General features: G+C 48.8%; 1 protein-coding gene across 1 annotated transcript; it reads right to left on the minus strand.

Moving 5' to 3' along the window:
- Positions 1-240: 240 nt before the first annotated feature.
- Positions 241-18690, minus strand: LRRC24 (leucine rich repeat containing 24). Its single transcript, XM_043965901.1, has 5 exons — positions 18445-18690; positions 4323-4497; positions 3718-3996; positions 2086-2254; positions 241-1229 (listed from the first exon to the last, which is right to left on the minus strand). Exons 2-5 carry the CDS (start codon positions 4485-4487, stop codon positions 271-273), a joined length of 1572 nt encoding a protein of 523 aa, XP_043821836.1. The 5' UTR covers positions 4488-4497; positions 18445-18690; the 3' UTR covers positions 241-270.
- Between the last annotated feature and the right edge of the window lie 923 nt (positions 18691-19613).

Consider the following 19613-nt stretch of genomic DNA (forward strand, 5'->3'; position numbering starts at 1 on the left):
TTTATGATAAGCCTGCAGTCTGTTGCTGCTGCCGCCCCCACTGCCTCCACCCTGCGCCTCCTGTCCCCCCTCCCCCAACTACACCCTGTCAGTGCCTAGGGTCCAGGGCAGCAGTCCTTCTCCCCACGTGCCTGGTCAGCCTGGGGACCCCGCAGTGGTCTTTGCACACGCGGCCTCTGCACGCCCCTTCTCCGCAAGCCCGTGGCCGCCCGCCCCAGTGCTGCCCCCTCCCGGCCCTCCCCACCACCCGGGCCGAGCCAGGCCAGGCCCTCAGCAGTGGATTTCATAGGCAATCTGTGGCTGGAACAAGAGGCCCTGATCTTGGAGGGGCTCGGAGCTGGGCACCAGGCCCGGGCGGCCTGCGGGCGGCCCCTCCCCGGACTCCTCGTAGGTGGGGAAGAGGGGCTTGTTGCGGTTGATGACAAACATCTCGTGGCCCCGCTCGTCCCTGTATTCCTCCAACTGGGCGAAGGTGGTGGGCCCGTCCGAGTAGTCATTGACGTAGAGGACGCTCTCCTCCTGCTTGGCTTTTTTCCTTTTTCGGTGCTTTCTGCAGATCATGATGGTCAACAACAGGGCCGTGAGGGCTAGCAGGGAGATGCCAGCGGCTATGGCTGTCTGCGTGGCTGTGCCCAGGGCGTGGAAGTCCATGCTGCCCGCCTCATACAGGGGCTCCCGGCTCACAGCCCCGGAGGCTGGCGGCGGGGGCCGGGGCAGCTGCTGCTGGGACAGGTTCACCAGCAGGTGAAAAGGCACGCGGGTGGTGCCTCCTGGGTTGGTGGCCTCACATTCATACTTTCCAGCATGGGCCATGGTGATATTGGTGAGGGAAAGCATCCCGCTCCCTGTGTCTGAAGCCAAGTGCTCCCCTAAATTTCCCTCACTCAACCCAGGGGCCCCACCCACCAACCGGACACTTGCTCTAGGCAGTCCCATTCGGGACTGGGCCACCTTCCTCCAAGTGACCAGAGGCTGGGGGTAACCGGAGGCTTGACAGGAGACCCGTAAGTCATCCCCAAGCTGGGCCATCACCTCCAGTGGTTCCACATGCACTGTAGGGGGAATGCAGATAAGGCTGTTGCCTGAGATGTCCAGGAGGCTCTGGTGGGCCAGGCGTGGGGGCTCAGAACACACAATCTTCTTGTCCAGGGAGCTGAGGAGTCTCTGGCCCCCTTCCTTGATCCAGGCCCCAAGCCAGTGCAGAGCACAGTCACAGCGCCATGGGTTCTCTGAGAGGAGAAGAGGCAAGTCAGTGAAGTCGACTCCCTCTGCCCACCTCCATCACCACACATTCATAGGGTCCTGCCCCTATGTCTTATTGCCACAAGTTCATATCCCCTTTCCTGGCCCACCATCCTCCTCCTCTAGGACAAATGTGAACCTCTCAGCACTGATAAAAACAACAAGACTAGGCTAGAGCTGGACCTGCCCCACCCCCACTTCCTGACCATCTTACTCCCCACATCACTCTCTGCCGCTGTCCTCACTTTTTTCTTCCTCTTTTGAAATACTCTTCTTTCCTTCTGTCCTTCCCCTCAGTTCCTTCCCTGCCCAGAGCTGCCTTCATTCTCACCCTGCTGGCATAAAACCCTCTCTGAGATTGCCTTTATTATCCTCTGTCCCACATGAACTAGGACCAGTGCTGTGTGGCCTGATGGTGGGATGAGTGTTGTGTTTACTGTAGATGCTCCAGATTAAAGCCTGGGGCTGAACAGTGGAAGGAAGAACAGTAATCCTGGGCCGTGAGAGCTGAAGCTCACTGCTAAGTCCAGTACATCCACAGGGGAGGCAGGTGGCTGGGCTGAGCCCTGCCTGGAAATCCCAGCTAGTCTAATTTCCAGTGGCCTATGTATGACTGCAGCACATCTTAGCAAAGGAATAGACAGCGTGAAGAATTAAGGATAAAGAGTATTCAGGAATTTGTTCTTTCATAATAGACCAGAGACAGTTCTGCAGGCCCCTATTATCCTCTTAGTCTTCAGGGGTCGTTTCATGTCATAGCTGTTAACTGAAGTCCAATAAAGGTTGATGAATCTCATTTCCCCTTTAGGAACCCAGCTCTGCCCCCTGCCCTTAACACGGTACCTGTGAGCCGCAGGACCTGCAGGCTGGCCAGAGGGACCAGGGCATCCCGGCTGATGGTGCTCAGCTGGTTCTTGCTGAGGTCAAGCAGAGCTAGAGAGGAGAGGCCAGCTAGGGCCTGGTCTTCCAGCAGCTCAATACTGTTTTCCTGCAGATGCAGCTCCTGCAGTCTCTGAAATGGAGGGGAGGGGCCACGAAAGAGGAGAGATCAGCAAGGAAAGCACCCCATCATAGTCCTCCCCAGCTCCACGTGGCTTCCCCTCCATCTCCTTCCAAAGACTACCTGGAGATCAGTGGCAGGCGGGGGTGGTGGGAAAGGGTTGGAGTTTCCCCCTTCTCACATCTGGGGACTGAGAGGGGCCTTTTCTGCTGCTCAAGACTCAGTGTGGCCTGAGTCAGCCGGCCTGGTCAACAGACTGCAAACCCTCTGAGGAGTTGGACAGCATGGTTAGGAGTCAGAGGATTGTGGTCCGAACCCTGGCACTGCCATTACCTGTGTGACTTGGAGTAAGTTACTTAACCTCTCTAGGTTCTGGTTGGCCCAGAGGACCTCAGAGCTGTTTGTGTGCACATTATGGTCTTCAGGAGCTCTTTTCACCAATCAAGTAAAAATCAAGCTGCTGCTTAGTGCTTTCTCACAGTTCAGAGCACAGACTGCAGACCCCAAAACTTGAATCCAAATTTTGTCTCAGACTTGTGATAGTGGCAAAGCACTTAACCTTTAGTCTCAGTGTCCTCATCTGTAGAATGGGGTTAGTATTGTTACCCACCTCCCAGGGTTGTAATGAGGATCAAATGAAAGAACTGTCCATCAGTGCTAGCAGACAGCTAAAGGTGTATCTGTTTACATGTTGTATCCCTTCCAAAAGCACAAGAACTCTTCTAGTTTGTATCCCCATTGCCTACCCATCCCCAAGGCTGGTGTACCATCAGCCTTTGTCAGGGTGCTTGTTGGATTGGATAGGGAAGGCACTCTATCCCCTTCACTGGATGACACTTCTTCTTCCCCAGCCTTGCCACACAATCCCCCTGGCTCTGCTCATCTTGGCTGATGCCCTCTCCAGCCTCTTTCCTCCCTCATCTTCCCCATTGTGTTTCTACTCATTTTTTTAAATCAGCTCAGCCCCAATACCACCTCCTCCATGGAGGCTTCCCACTTGTCCTCAATAAATAACAATTTTGCCCTCAGGCCTGACCTTGTACTTCATTCAGTGCCTCTCTGGCTTACTTTTCATGTCTTATTGGATATTATGCTTATCCAAGTCTTATTTTCCTTGTTAGATTGTGAATTCCATGAAGGCAGAGACAGTATCTTATTTTGATTTTGAATCTTCTCTAGGAATTAGCGGCACAATGAAGATGTGTAGAAATGGGCTGAGTTGACTTCCTCTGACTCTGGGTAGAGCAGTGATCACTAGATCCCCAAAGCCCTGGACCTCACAGCCACCCACTTGGAGGTGGGGTTGGGTGCTTGCTGAGGCTGCTCTGCTGTATTGCTGCCCCCAGGACCTCTCACTAAGCAGGGATGAATGGATGGACAGGTGCGAGGGCAGGCCCCAGGCTTTTGCCTAAAAGGGCTGGGGGGAGAGGTACCTCTCAGAGCTGGGTCTGGCCAGGAAAGCACGAGATGCTCACCGGCAGATAGCAGAAGGTGGAGTCAAGGAGCCGGGTGATCTGGTTCCCTGCCAGGTAGAGCACACGCAGGTGGTCCAGGCCCTTGAAGATGCTGCTGTTGAGCAGGTGGATGCGGTTGCGGTTGAGGGCTAACTCCAGCAGTTGCTGCTGCCCAAGGAAGGCACCGGGCTCTAAGGCCCATAGGCTGTTGTTCTGCATGTAGAGATACTGCAGGCCTGAGAGGGGGGCCAGGTCTGCTTGGTGAATCTGAGTGATGCTGTTATCCTGCAGGAACACTGTCTGGGGAAGACACCAGAGCATATGCCAGAGTCAAGTTTGGGATCACTGCTCGGTCTGGGAATCATTCAGAGTTAGGACATAAAAGGAGGAAATCCAGAGTTAATTGCCTCCTGTTCTGAGCCACAGGCTCCAGACCTCATCAATAAAAGGAGCATTTTGGCATAATGTACCCCACAGCATTATTGTGAGGAAAGCACTTTGTAAACCATGGAAGATCTATGGGAATTCCTGTCATACAGTTACTGCCCGGGCTGGGTCCCCAGAGATCTATGGGCCCAACCCAGCCTTCCCTGGGAAGAGAAGCTTTTGGAGCTCCAATTCTGTACCTGGGTGATGGGTGGAATTCCAGGGGGGATGTTCTGCAGGCTCAGCGAACCACACTCCACAGTCATGCTGTAGCAGCGACAGGCGGTGGGGCAGCCCTGGCCCCTGAGCAGCAGGAGGCTCAGGATGGGGAGGAGGCTGGACAGCATGGACTCCCCCAAGGCCATCTTAGAGGAGCTGCCAGAGAGAACAGGGAGACACCTCACACAGGAATACAGCTGCCCTGGGACGAAGGTGAATGTGGGAGGGAGAGGAGAAGCCGGCAGTCACTGGGTCTCATAACCCCGCTAAAGCATTCTCCTACTGCTAAAATTGCCTTCCTTGTACTGAAACCTGGCTGTTTCCTCCTCAGCCTGAAAGCCTTCAGTGCTTTACTACTGCATGTCCTGTGGAGCATGCCGGGCCCTCCTCAATAGGGTGCCATGCTGACTTGTGACACTCTCACCCAACTGTACTATTCTGTCCCCCTAAAAACACACTGCACTGCACCTGCCGCTCCCCATGACTGGCTCTCCCTCTGTCTGCTTTTAAAGCCTGGCTCTGCCTCTCCCAGGAGAGATCCCTAATGCACCTTCTCATTTAAGACCCGCCCCCTTGGATGTCACATGCCTTTCCTTTGATAACTCCACTATGCACTTAGGATGTGGTAGTGTGTAGGATAGTCTTCCTCATATTCCTCCCACAGCCTCAGCAAAAGGAGGTGCGGGCTGTGTCTTATCTCAGTATTCTGTTCATAGTAAATACTTCATAAATACTTAGCCAATATTTGTTGAGTAAATGCTGGCCTCCACAAGCAGACGCCACCTCATCATTCCTGTTGCCCTAATCTAGGGATGTATTTACTATGAACAGAATACTGAGGTAAGACACAGCCCCGCCCTCCTTTTGCACAGGCTGTGGGAGGAATACCCCAGAGCCGGGACTGATGTGTGGCTCTGGCCAGGAGACTGAGGAGGCCAGAGTGGGGACTTGTGGTCTCTATCAGAGCCTTCATTTCCCACTCTAGCTTAGATCACTGGGGTCTGAGCGGAGGGAGGAGTAAATCTGGAGCGACTTCCAATCACAACAGTGAAGAAGTGGAGCTGTTAGAGGAAAGAGGCTGGGGGCTGGGGAGGATCCTGGCCCCCTCTTCTGTCACTGGGATACTGGACTCCTTTGCCCACTGTGGAGCCCTGTCCTCTTGGGTCTCTAGATGGGTTAGAGCCTGGGGTCAGGAATTTGAACTTGAGATGCAGTCTAACCTCAGACCCTTCCTAGCTTTGTGATTCTGGGCATGTCACATCACTTCACTTTTCCACCCTGTAAAATGGGCCTAATGATAGCACCTTCTTCCCAGGGTTATCATAAGTATTAAGTGTAAAGTGCTTATCACAGTGCTGGGCACATAGTAGGTGCTTAATAAATGCTTATTCCCTTATGCTTCTCACCCCCAGCCCAGGGCCATTTTCCCTTGGGCTGCAGGCTGACCCCCAGAGGTGGGGAGGCACCCTCACTGTCAGGGAATAGAGTAATGCTCATAGACTCTCCTAGCTAAAAGAGGTGTCACATCATCTAGCACAACTTAGAAAAAAACGAGGAATCTTTACAATCTGACAAGTGCTTGGGCGCATGCTGGGTTTGCCATTCTGGGTCTTGCTTGAGAACTAGAATTTTTCAAGATCTGGATGGGGACTTAAGGGTCTAAGCAAGAAGAAGAGGGAGGCCTGGGCAATCTGGGCAGGTGGTACTTGGCTCCAGGGCTCTGGAGACATCCCTTGTTCCACAGTCTTCCTTCTCCCTGCAGCCAGGCTAGTGTTGTTGCGATTCCATCCCTGTCCCCAGCACTACAGAGTCTAGAGCTGCAGCCTCCTGCACCCTTCTCTAAAGGTAGGAATATTTCCCCTGCCCCTCATCCTTTTCTTTTAGAGGTTAGAAAGTTTCTAGAGAAACAAATGTTTTCTCTAGCTGTTGGAGATGCCTTTAGTCAGTGGATCCTGAGGCTGTGAAGAGGGACAGCCAAGTAGCACGCTGATATAGAGCCTCTTCCCCAGTCACAGTGGGTGCATATGTGGGCACTGCCTAAGTACCCCCTAGGAGACTGGCCTCTGTGCTAGGATAACTCTTTCAAAAGGAAGCTCGTGAAAAATGGAGCATTAAGGAGGCAAAGAAAGTACTTCCCTGAGGGACAAAAGTTTAGAGATGAGATGGTTTCTAACTTTCTCCATTCGCTGGGTGACTTGGAAGTGGCAGCAGCTGAGCTAGCCCCAGCTCCCACCCCCATTTTTATTATGTAATTCTGATTCCTTAGCCATATTTACAAGCAGGGGACAGAGGGGGAGGAGAGGATGGGGTGGAGGGGAGGGAGGGAGAAAGAGAGAGAGAGAGAGAGAGAGAGAGAGAGAGAGAGAGAGAGAGAGAGAGAGGAGGAGGAGGAGGAGGAGGAGAAGAAGGATACTAATATTTATATAATACCTCTACATGCCAGGCACTATGCTAAGTGCTTTATAATTATCTCATTTGAGCCACACAACAATTGTAGGAGGTAGGTGCAATTATTATTATTTCCATTTTACAGATAAGAAAACTGAGGCAGAGCAGAGACTAAGTGATATGCCCATGGTCACGCAGCTATCAAGTTTCTGGGGCAAGATTTGAACTCAGGTCTTCCTAATTGCAGGTTACTCACTATACCACTTAGCTGTCCCTATAACCTTGCCCCCCATCCCATTCCCCTTTGGCTTTAGAAGGATTGGCAGATAGGATTGATAAGCTGATGGCCGTGATCATACATAAATTGTGGAGAATGGGAGAGATGTTGCAGGGTCGGAGAAGGACAAACAACCTTACCTTCAAGAATCAGGGACTGGCACAGAGGAATAAGGATAGGGACTGGACCTGGATTTCACTGGTATAGGGAACTTCCAAGTGAGGAAACTCCTTCCACTAATGCAGGTTCTCAACCTTTTTTGAAGCTTAACGAATTGCCTAGAATACTGAGGCTAAAGACTTGTCTATGGTTACATAGCTAGTATGTACAATAGGGAGGATTTGAATCCAGGTCTTCCTGTTTTCAACGATGGCTCTCTATTTAGTGTGCCAGGCTGCCGGCCAAATGACACATAATGCCTGAATGAGTGCAGGTTGGTTTTTTAAAAAGGAATGGAATCAGTCTGCAAATTCCAAAGATAGTTAGTAAACATCTAGAGAGAAAAATGGTGATCACAGAGAGAGACTGAACACAGCTTCATCAGGTCAGGCCAAATGAATCTTTCTTCTTCCTTATACAGTGTATCCCCAAATTCTTAGAGCAATTTTCACCTTAAATGGCTTAGCCATTAATGGGTTATCAGGTTGGTAGGTCATGGCAACATTGTAGATGGGATTTATCTACCTATTTATTCTAAAGGAGAAATCTAGTCTCTAATCACATTTCCCTTTGATTTAAATGAAATCCATGCATAGTTACAAATAGAATTAGGAGAAGAAAAAAATGGAGAAGAGGAAGAAATAAAATGCAGTTAAAGGATCATCGATTCAGAACTGGATGGGAATCTAGAGTTCATCTAGTCCAATCCCCCTTGTTTTTACAAACAAGGAAGTGGAAGGCTAGAGAAGTTAAGGTCCCATGGGTAGGAAGAAGCAGAACCAGAACCTAAACCCAGGTCCTCTGATTTCAAGTCCAGAGGTCTTTCCACTGCACCCTGCTATGTCATCGGTCAACTTGCCCCCATTCTACTTCTTCTGAGCCTAGTACATAGAACAATGCATGCCAAGGGTACTTGATGAATATTTCTTGAAACGTATTGAACTATTCCTATGTGGCCTTTGTCATATTCCCTGCTCTCTATGTAGCAGTCTGTAAAATGGGTTTACCTAAATTTTAGTTAAGAATTTCGAAGAATCACAGAATTAGGAATTAGAAGGGCCCTTAGTAGCCATCTGCTTCAACTCCAGCATGGAAGGAATCCTAACTATCATATGGCCAACAAGTGGTCATCCAGTCTCTAGATGAACTCCTGGGAGGCTGAGCACATGACCTCTGTAGACAACTTGGTTCACTTTTGCCCATTTCCAATCATTAGGGAGTTGTCCTTGACATCAAGTCTATATCTCTTCCCTGGAATTTCCACCCATTGCTCTTGGTTCCACCTTCAGAAGTTTAATTCCCCTTCTGTGTGATGGTCAGTCAAATCCTCAAAAGTAGCTGTCCTGTCTTCTCCATCTCCCCCCCCCCCAACGAATTAAGGCCCTACCCCATCCTGGCTGCTCTCCTCTGGACATTCTCCAGATTATCGGTGTCCTTTTTAAGCCCCGGTATCCACAATGGAACAGGCCATTCCAGCTCAGTCTGACCAGGGCAGAGGCCCCTGGGACCATCACCACCCAGTCCCTGTAGGTCGTGCCTCTTTCATGGGGCCCATTATTACATTGGCTTGTTTGGCTGCCACTGAAACCTCCTGACCTTTTAAAGAACAACTATTTCACCAAGTCTCTATACTCTATATTGTACTTGTTAAGATGGTTTTTTGGGTACCAAAATGAAAGACTACATCAAGATTAAATTTTCCTTTTTGCCACTTTCATTTGGGACCCTGATTCTGTTGTGCAGTGTGTTAGCCAAGCCTTGTGTCGACACATTTTATGAGCATGCCAACTATCCCTTTTTCCAAATTATTGATTAAAATGTTAAATGAAGCCAAGCATAGATCCCTGGGGTGATCCACTGCCACTTCTGCCACCATGACATTAAGCCTCCAATGAATACGAGATTGGCTATCCAACCTGCCCTGAAGCCATCAAATTCTATCATTGTCTAGTACCCATCTCTCTATCTTTTCCATAGGACTACTGAGATACTTTATCCAAAGCTTTGCTAAAAATCTAGATAAACTATATCCAAAGCATTCACCTCATCTCCTAATTTAGTAATCCTGTCAAAATAGGAAATGAGGTTAGTCTGGCATGACCCAAATTCCTGCCCATCTTCCCTCCCCACTATACCCAGGCTTCCTCTTCCTTCTGCTCTGTTCAGCACTCCCTCTCCCTCCATGCCTTGTCAGGAGGTTAAATTACATGTGATCTGTGCCAAGAAGGAGCTGCAGCTGTCCAGTTAGGCTAAATGGAGCCAGGCTGTCAGCAGGGGAGACCCTCCAGCATCCTCTTGACAACCTACTTTCTTTGCTATCTCGGGCTTCCCACTTACTTTTCTCTTATCCCCAGGTCTAGGCCCTAGAGCTTGCTTTCCTAAAGTCTAGAGTGGCTGAGGTGATCCCAAAGAATATGTAAACGAACCAGAGGTTCATGGGAAGGGACTTTGCTGTCTGTTGTTACTAGACTGAAGCATCTTTAAGAAGGGGATTGGAAGCCCCAGAAAAGCTCCCAACACATTGCAGTAAAACTGGAGCAGGTTTAGACCATGGGAAGGTCTCTGACTGAAACACAGGTAACACATTGGAGATGGAGAAAATCCAGGGCAGAGCACCTCAAATGTTTATGGTATGAAGGGTAGTTATTTGAGGGTAGACTCCAAGGATAGCGCACCTACAGCCTGGAAAGATGCTGGCTGAGATGGGATGGGATGGGCCTCTGTAAAGTCTGGGTATGAGGTCCAAACCATGAGAAAGACACACTAGGCTTTTTGCCATTTAGCCTCCAGCCCTGACTCCTTGACCTCAGACCATCTGGCCCCCAAGTTTGGCTTAGGTTTCCCTCCTCATATCCCTTCCACCTTTCCCTCAGGGCATGATGCTCAAATCATCTCTGAACTGAGGCCTGGGCCACAGCTGCTACTGCAGCCAGGAAGGGTGTGACAAGTTTACTCAAAGGTGCTGTAGTTAGGCAACTTCTCCAGGCAGAATGCCTGGAGCTCTAAAGTGCCTAGATGCAAACCCTCTTCCCCTGCTACCTGCTACTTTTCACTTCCTTATCCTCATCCCCATCATCCCTGTGCTTCCCTTTTCCCTATATTCATCTGGCCAATTCTTCTCTTTTGTCCTATGAAACCCTGTTCTCTTGTTAATAATCTGCCATTTCTATCACAGATGATTCTGGATCCACCCCTGGATCCACTTTTCAGTACTGGATGTACTTTCTTTTGTGCTCCAGGACACCATGGACCAGGAGGAGCCACCTTGCTCCTGCATCCTTACTGCCACCTTGCCCCCCTGCCCCCACCACTATGATTCAGTCAACTTCCTTCCTCTGAAGTTCACTCTTTCTACCCTCTCTAGATCCAGGTAGCACCTATCTACTGACTCCTGGGCCATCCTCTGTCTTTTCTCAAGGAATTCTGTCCCTCCACACTTCTCCCCACCTCCACCCTGCTCTTTTACTTGGGGACTTCAGCATACATGCTTGTGTCACCTTTGAGACTCTTGCCTCTCAGTTACCATCTACCTCGGCTGTAATTGGCCTCTGCCATATACAGGGGTGTTCCACCTCCATGATCTGGAACTCTGAAATCCCTTTCTAATATTCCTGCTAAAGCAAAGCCAACCCAAACAAAGCCCAAATCCTGTCTTTTAATCTCAGTCATTTAACCTCATTGCTGCACTAGAATCCTTTTTTCTCTTCCCTTACTAACACTGTAGCTCAGTCCTTACAGCACCTGTTCCAAATCTTCTTTTCTCTACTCATTCAATTAACTAACAGGAATTTATTACATGCCTCTTCTGGGTGAGACAGTGCCAAGTCCTCAACCTATACAAAAGCAAAAAATGAAGCAATCCTTGACCTCAGAGAGCTTACCTTCTTCTATCAGTGAGACACTATCACTTAAGTGAATACAAAACATGGGCAAGATAATACATATCTCTATATTTACACAAATAAAATAACAATAATATAAAATGAGGGCTTGGGGGAACTAAGTAGCTTAGGGATCAAGATGCAGAAATGGTTCCGAAGTTGAGTTTTGAAGGAACCAATGGCTTCTAAGAGCTGAAGTGAAGAGGGAGTGCAAAAACATGGAGAGGAGAGATGGCGGAATCCGTATGTGGAACAACAAGAAAGACAGTCCTGCTGGACTACAGAGTGCAGGAATGGAGGTGATGTATAAAAAGTTGGAAGGTTTGGTTGGAGGAAGTTGTCCCATCCTCTCAATTTTCCTTTTCAACAGGGGACTTCATTTCCTATTTTACCACTTCAAATCCTTTGGCTTGGCATGATCTCTGGACAGAAGAGGCACTAAGCATTACACTTCAAAAAAATTGAGACCATCCACTGCAAGCTTCCTCTTCTCCCCAATGGTACTCCTTAGATCCCCTCAACATTGACCTCTATTCTTTCCTTCTTTATTCCAATCTTGGAAGAAAAGGTAGCCAGCCACAGGGATGATTCCATCCCCTCTTATCTTCTTCAAGAGCTTGCCCCTTTGATCATCCTCTTTCTCTAATTTTCAACCTTATCTATGCTCCTTCCTTGCTGCCTACAAAATGTACCCAGGTTTCTCCCATACATAAACAAGCCTTCATCCTCTTATTCCTTTGAACTATCATTCTACATCTCTCCTCCCTTTCATAGCCAAATTCCTAGAAAAACTGTCTACTCTTTTTGCCTCTAGTTTCTCACCTTCAATTTATTTCTCAGTCCCTTTCAATTTAGCTTCGAACTCTGTCACTCAACTGAAGCTGCTTTCTTCTAGGTCACCATTGATCTCTTACTAAATTTCATGGCTTGTTTTCCTTTATCAATTCTTATCTTTCTTTTTTTTACCCAGGGCAATGAGGGTTAAGTGACTTGCCCAGGGTCACACAGCTAGTAAGTATCAAGTGTCGGAGGCCGGATTTGAACTCAGGTCCTCCTGAATCCAGGGCCGGTGCTCTATCCACTGCGCCACCTAGTTGCCCCCAATTCTTATCTTTCTCGACTCCTCTATAACTGTTGACACTTGACCTCCTCCTTCTGGATACTTTCTCCAATTCAATTTAACAAAGCATTTATATGGTAGGCACTATGCTAGGTTCTGGGTATACAAAGGCAAAACAAAACAGTTCCTGCCCTCAAGGAGTTCATATTTTATTGATTTCTCCTCTCTGGGTTTTCATGACACAGCTCTCTCCTTATTCTCATCCTATGTATCTGATTATTGCTTCTTGGTCTCCTTTCAAGGTCATAATCCATGTTCTACCTCCTATGTATGGGTATACCCTAGAACTCTGTCCTGGAACATCTTCACTTCTCTCTGTCTCCATACTCTCTTTTGTGATCTCATCAGCTCCCATGGATTCATCTCTCCCTTCTATGCAGATGACTCCTGGATATATATATATATATATATATATATATATATATATATATATATATATATATATATATATATATATATACTATCTCCCATCCTCTCCAGAATCATCATCTCTGTCCTGAGCTCCAATCCTTTATCAACTGCTGCATATCTACATCCACTGTACATCTACACCTAGATGACCCATTAGCATTTCCAATTCAATATGTCCAAACAAGAACTCTATCTTTTACTCTTTCCTCTCTGGGTTTTTGTGACACTGCTCTTAGTCTTTTACCTATCTGACCACTCCTTGGTCTCCTTTGCTGGCTCACCATCCATAAAATACCCCCTAAGAATGGGAGCACTACAAGGTTCCACCCTATTTCCTCTTCTCTTTTCCCTCTCGATCTCACTTGATTCCCAAGGGTTTAATAATAACCTCTCTGTAGAAGACTCCCAAATCTATATATCTAACCCTAGTCTCTCTCTTGAGCTACAGTAAGCCATCCCCAGCTTCCTATTGAACATTTCAATCTGGATGTCCTATAGGCATCTCAAACTCATCACGTCTCAAGCAGAATTCATCATCTTTCTTCCTTTCATATTTCTGGTGAGGGAACCATTATCTTTTCAATCACCCAGGTCTACAATCTCAGTGTCATTTTTGACCCCACAAATGGCAGATTTTTGTCATTTCTACTTTGATAACTTCTGTGTCATCCATTCCCTTCTCTTTATTTACACAGCCACCACCCTAGGTTGGCTCCACATCAGTTCTCATCATAAGACTATGGTAATAGCCTCCTAATTGTTTTCCCTACCTCAAGTCACTTTCCCCTCCAATCCAGCCTCCACACAGTTGTTAAAAGTGATTTTCCTAAAGCATAGGTATGACCATATCATTTCCCTATCCAGTTAATGTTGGTAGCTCCCGATAGCTTTCAGGATCAAATAGAAATTTCTCTGTTTGCCTTTGAAATTGTTCACAGCTGGGCTCCCAAACTACCCTTCCAGCCTTGTTCTGCATTTGTTCCCTTTCAGAACTCTGAGGTCCAGAGTAACTACCTTGCTGTTCCCCAAACATGACCGACACTGTCTCCTGTCTCTGTGCCTCTGTGTAGGCTGCTCCCTATCCCTGGCATTCATCCTCTCCTCACCTTTGATGCCTTCAAAGCTCACCTCCAATGCTACCTACTACATGAAGCCTTTCCTGGCACCCTCCCCAACCCCAGGCCCCCCCCACCAGCCCACAAATTATTTCATACACTTTTTGTATATGCCTACTATCCATATGTAATCAACCCACAGTTGCTGTGGAGCAAAGGGGAAGGAGCTAAATCCTCTCAGCCTACACCTTTCTCCTCCTACTGGGTTTCCCTTCAGTCATTGCTTCTACCGTCCAGCCCCCTCTTCTTTGGTCAGAGGGCCAGAGTGGGTTGGGGTAGGGGAGAGAACCTGCCGGGTATAACAATAAGCTCATTTTAGCCAAGGGGCAAAAAGGAAAAGCCTTTCTAGTCCATGTGGATCCCTTTCTCGGCTTGGTTAGAGGGCTTACGCGGATGATTAAAAAGTCATTAATAAAATCATCACAGCCTGGAGCCCCAGGTTAATTGCTGACAGGCCGACAGAGATTCTGGACATTTTCCTGCTAGCCACTGACTTTCATCATTTCTCCTTTTCTCGTGTGCATGAATATATGCAGACACTCAGTATACCTTGATCACAACTATTTTTAAAGTGAGGGAAAAGTATTTTCACAGAAACAAAGTAGGGATTATAATAAACTTAAAAGAAATAGGGAATTTAGGAGTAAAATTCCTGCCATTTGCTGGTAGAGAGAAAACAGAAGAGAAAGGAAGGGTTGAAGTACGTCACTGGATTCATCAGCCTGGGAGGTGGGGGTGGGGATGGGGGAAGAGTTTAGTCCTGCTTTCTCACGATTCCTCCCTCCGACTGCTGCAGGTGCTACCACCTCTGGCTCCTCTCTTCCCCAACCCTCCCACCATCCTCAGCTCCAGCCACTTGCTTTTCAAAACTCCCCTGTGTGGCTGGAGTCTGATCAAAGACTGTCACGGGATCCTTTCTTATTTCCATTAAGGCACCACTGGCATTCAGTAACCTGGGTGTCATTTCCATCACCAACATAAGCCAGCCTGTCATCCAGAGCAGCTCCCTAAAGCTCAAGGGAAGGACAAAGCCGGAAGTGGGGGAAGCCAAGAACCTGAGCTAGCTGCACCATGAAGGGAAGGTCTTTAGGCCCTGCTTGGCGCACTCAAACTCCAGGAATAGAACCTTGGAGAAAATACTCTCACAGGGACTAGCCTTGTGGACTTAGGAGCCATACCATGAGGGAAAATAGCAAAGACCCCAAAGAGGAGAAAAGGTTTGAGTGTCTGAAAAGTTTGGTGAGAGTTTGGCAGGTTAAAGGAGGGCAGGCAGTTCTCATAGAGGGGTCCCAGCCCAGGGAGTCTGGGAAAGAGAGAGCAGAGATGGAGTACTGTGTAGGCGTGTACACTCCAGCTTGGGGACCTGTCTTTGGGTATGTGTAAACTCACAAGAAGGGTTATTACCCGGTCCTTTCTTGTTTGTTTGCTTTTTGTTTTGTTTTTTTTTGGGTGTGTTTGTGTGTGTGTGTGTGTGTGTGTGTGTGTGTGTGTGTGTGTGTGTGCTGGGCAATGAGGGTTAAGTGACTTGCTCAGGATCACACAGCTAGTAAGTGTCAAGTGTCTGAGGCTGGATTTGAACTCAGGTGCTCCTGAATCCAGGGCCAGTGCTTTATCCACTGCACCACCTAGCTGCCCCCTTGCTCTCCTTTTTTTTGGGGGGGGTGAGGCAATTGGGGTTAAGTGACTTGCCCAGGGTCACACAGCTAGTAAGTGTTAAGTGTCTGAGGCTGGATTTGAACTCAGGTCCTCCTGACTCCAGGGCCGGTGCTCTATCCACTGCGCCACCTAGTAGCTGCCCCCTTGCTCTCCTTCTTAAAGATAAATAGCCCACCTGGTCCTTTCCTCTAAGCATTCAGCATTACTCCGGGAAAAGGAAGTAGCTGACTTGTACAGATAAATACAACAGGCTACCTTTCCTAAATTGCTTTCACATGAGTATTCTTTTACATGAGGAGGGGTCCAGTAGTACCTGGCCTTCACTGGATTCTGGTTCTCTCCCTGAGAAATTGGTATGGAGCTGCATCAAAGCACTGACCCTTCTTCCTCTATCGTACAGTTTCAGGCTTTTAGGTTGAAGCAAAAGAATGATTTCGTTTGGTTTTGATCTCATCAGAAAGCACCTCACAACTCAGTGCAGCTCAGGAGGAGAGAGTGGATGAGGATGGAAGGAGAGGAGGATGAGTTTGGGCAGAGCTGCTGACCTGCACACAGGAGGACAAGGTTATGGTGAATAGACATATCTTTGGTGAGCTCTCTTTGCAGCCTGGGTTTCTGTCTTCTAAATTGATTCTCTCTTCTCTGCCAGACAGACAGCCCCATGCACTATTCCAGTGAGCTTGCTCAGGGGACAGTACAGATGCTAGGTGTCCAAACCCTTCTGGACTGTTTTATGTTTTGCCTTTCCAAGGTAGTAATATGGTGATATGGATGGTTATGATTTCCAGGATAGGTAGTTTATATAGCCAGAAACACTGGATGAACCCAGTGTAGTCCTGTTGATTCCTACTATAAAGGAATTCCTGGCTACGGTCTCCATCTGACTGATACAAATAAATATATCTATTCTCCCTTGGCTTCCTGAGGGATGGCTGAGAGATCATTATAACCATGATGCACCTTTTCTCCAATGTTAACTGTATCACGATAACCCTTTTGTTTGTTGTTTTTGCAGGGCAATGGTTAAATGACTTGCCTAGGGTCACACAGCTAGTAAGTGTTAAGTGTCTGAGGCAGGATTTGAACTCAGGTCCTCCTGAATTCAGGGCTGGTGCTTTATCCACTGTGCCACCTAGCTGCCCCCAATGCTAACCCTTTTTAACTCTAGCTAAGTTGCCCTAAACTCTTCTAATTGACCTTCCAAACCCTTCCCCAGCCCCCTAAAGATAATATTTCCTCAGAATTTCATAGAACACAACCTGAGCAGAAGTTGATGCTATGCACTACAGAGGGCAACTGGGTTCTAGTCCGGTAGGTACTCATTGTATGGACGGGTAGGTCACTTCTCTCTGGGCTTCAGTTTCCCCATGATAGGACTGCAGCAAACCTTTCCAGTTTTAAAATAAATCTTATGTTACTAAATAAAATGCAATTTCTGGCCAGTCTTGGAAAGCTTGGCAAAAAGAAAGGCTAAACACCTGGCTTGTCCTTGGAGCCAAGGGCTTTTATATGTTGATCTGAATATTGGCCTTCAGATTTCCCCATGAATCTCTTAATGAGAACCTTCACAGACACAGTAAATTCCCATTACTGAAGAGGGGAGGAGGTGAGGCTCCAATATAGTGCCTGCAAACTGTCTGACAACCTGCTTGGCAGGAGGTTATTTGCATAGCACTAGCCATTCCGGTAAATCCAGGCTACATCACTTACATTTCCTGGTTGAGCCTTCCCATCTGAGGGACACCAACTTCTGGCACTCTGACTCCTCCTACCTTTTCTGAACCAACCATATTTAATTCATTCCTTGAAGCCCCTAGAACCTTGGGGGTGATTTACTATCTTTTTTTTTTCAGAAACACCTTCAGTCCCACACCATTTGTTTGCTAGCCTAGGATATTGGGCATATCCAAACTTTTAGACAGCCCTTGAGTGGAATAGGACTTGTTCTGTTTGGCTCCCGAGGCCAGAACCAAGCACAATATAAACTGCAAAGAGGAAAATTTAGGTTTGGTATATTAAAAACCAGACAATGAGAGCTATCCAAAGGTGGACTGTGTTGCTTGGGGAGGTAGTGGCTTTCCCCTTACTGGAGGTGTACAAAGGTTAAGTGACCACTTATTGGCTATTGTGTAGAGGGAATTCTTGTTCAGGAACAAGTAGGAGTAAATGGCCTTTGGGATCCTTCCAACTCTTAGATTCTAAAGGAGACACAAAAGGGGGCACTGGCCATTAGCTCCACCTCTCTTAGTCACACATCTATTAAAAGCCACTTGGACACAAAATCCAGGGCATATGTATAATAGCAGCCCATCAGGACACCTAATGGACTCCTGGGATAATCCCTGGAGACCAAAGCCTGCTGCCTGACCATCCTGCAGGACTGGAGAGATGAAGAAGCTACTGAAGACTGATCACATGAAGCTTGGTGTTACTGACTACTTATTCATTCATTCAACATTTCTTAAGAACCCACTACGTGGCATCCACTGTGCTGGGGAGGGGTTGGGAGCAATGCTGGTGCCCAGCATACAAGCCTCTTCTCCAAGGGACTTGAGAGGGAACTGGGAGATGGCTTTGCCTGAGTGGCTTCCTGCACCCGATTCTTGTGCCAGGGGCAGCCACCCCCTCTTGCCTACATTTAGCTTTACTAATGATAGTCTCAGCTAGGGAAAAGCTACCCCAAGTATAAAGGGGCAGAACAGTCAGGAGAGAGACCCGGGATGGATGGTTGCTCAGGGAACCAGGGTCAGATTATCAGGAGCAGGGGGAGGGTAGTCAGAGGACAAGTATTTAGATCAGAGGTGACAGCCCGGCCGGGAGTTGGGGAGCAGTAGGGGGATGGGGAACGGGGCAGCTGCCAGGGATCCAGGATCAGGCAAGGGAGCTTGAGTCGTTTCCAGAGGTGGGGGTGCGGGAATCCCGGACTACCGGCAGACTGACCTTGGGCTGGTCTTCCTGGACGCTGCCCTGGAGCCTATCGGTCCTTGTAGGGAGGGAGGGAGGGGGCCTGGGGAATGCTGACATCCCTCCCCCGGCTCACCCTTGGGATGCCCCGCCTTCCCCTCCCCAGAGCCCTCCCGACCCCCGGCCCCTCACCTGACGGGTCCCCAGGCGAGCGGCTCCCGCCATGGCCCCGCGGCACTTCGGCCCGGGCGGGCGGGGTGGGCAGAACCGGACCAGACAGGACTGGACGGGACAGAAGAGGGAGGACGCAGGCCCGGCAGACCAGACGCAGACTGGTCCAGGGGGAGCGGGTCGGGCCACGCGCCCGAAGGCCCGAGCCGTTGCGTGTGTCTGCGCGTGTCGTGCGTGTGAATTGCTACAGAGGGGAGGGCGCCCAACGTTCCGAGCGCGTGCTAGTAGATGGAGGCCAGCGCGCCTTTCCAGGCTTGTCCACCCCTCCCCCTTCCTTATCCTCGCCCCAGGCTTCCCCCTTCCCCCCACCTCTGGTCCAGTCTTTTCAAGTCTTGAGCCCCCCGTGGGCTACGTCATAGGTTCGCCAGGCCAATCGCAAAGCTGCCTCGTGATGTCAGGGCCACCGGGGTGGGGGCCTCTCTCTTTAACTCTTCCCACACTCCGCTGGGGTGAGGGGAGCCCCTAGAGGCAATTCCAGTCTGTCTCGCTTTCCCTCTCCCCAATATTGAGCCTGTCTCCGGGCATGTGACTGGGGTGCCCAGACAGATTCTGGGGAGGTGGGGAGGAAGGCAAAAGGAGGTTTTCCGTGTGTGAGGAGTTTCTGAGGAAGAAAGCTATCTCTCATGGCCACATCTGAGAGGGTTAGGATGGCCACAACTACAGCTTCTCCAACAGATCACCCTGTAAACTCTTTTAGGAATTGGAGCTACGGTCACAATAATTTTGGAGCCTCGGTTGGTAGGGAGACTAGGTCTGAGGTTTTGACATCCACTAGACTTCCCCAACCGCAGGTATTCAAGGTTTGCATTTCAGGACTAATACAGACTGGGGAGCCCTCAGCACCACGGATAGCTCTCTTCCTAATGCTCTGGGGCTCCGTGGAGCAAGACAACCACTAAGTGTGTAAAGTTGGATTTGAACTGGGGAGAAATGTGTGTCTAAAGTAAGGGGACTGATGGGCCTGCAATTCCTCCTTTCATATTTGGGGCATCCCTCCTTCTCTATAGTTCCCACTGCCAAAGCTTGACGAAAAATCCCCAGGAAGGAGGAAACAGAGAGGAAATGTGCAGAGGCTACCTTCATAGATGTGCAGATCCAACTAACGTAGAAGATATGTAGAAAAGCACTCA

Source organism: Dromiciops gliroides, chromosome 1 (assembly GCF_019393635.1).
Source record: "Dromiciops gliroides isolate mDroGli1 chromosome 1, mDroGli1.pri, whole genome shotgun sequence".
NCBI classification, from domain to species: domain Eukaryota; kingdom Metazoa; phylum Chordata; class Mammalia; order Microbiotheria; family Microbiotheriidae; genus Dromiciops; species Dromiciops gliroides.

Coding starts and splice junctions, on each gene's coding strand:
- LRRC24 (XM_043965901.1), bottom strand. CDS start 4,487: ATGGCCTTGGGGGAGTCCATGCTGTCCAGCCTCCTCCCCATCCTGAGC. Junction 3,997..4,322: donor GAATTCCACCCATCACCCAG/GTACAGAATTGG, acceptor TGTCTTCCCCAG/ACAGTGTTCCTGCAGGATAA. Junction 1,230..2,085: donor GCAGGTCCTGCGGCTCACAG/GTACCGTGTTAA, acceptor TTCTCCTCTCAG/AGAACCCATGGCGCTGTGAC.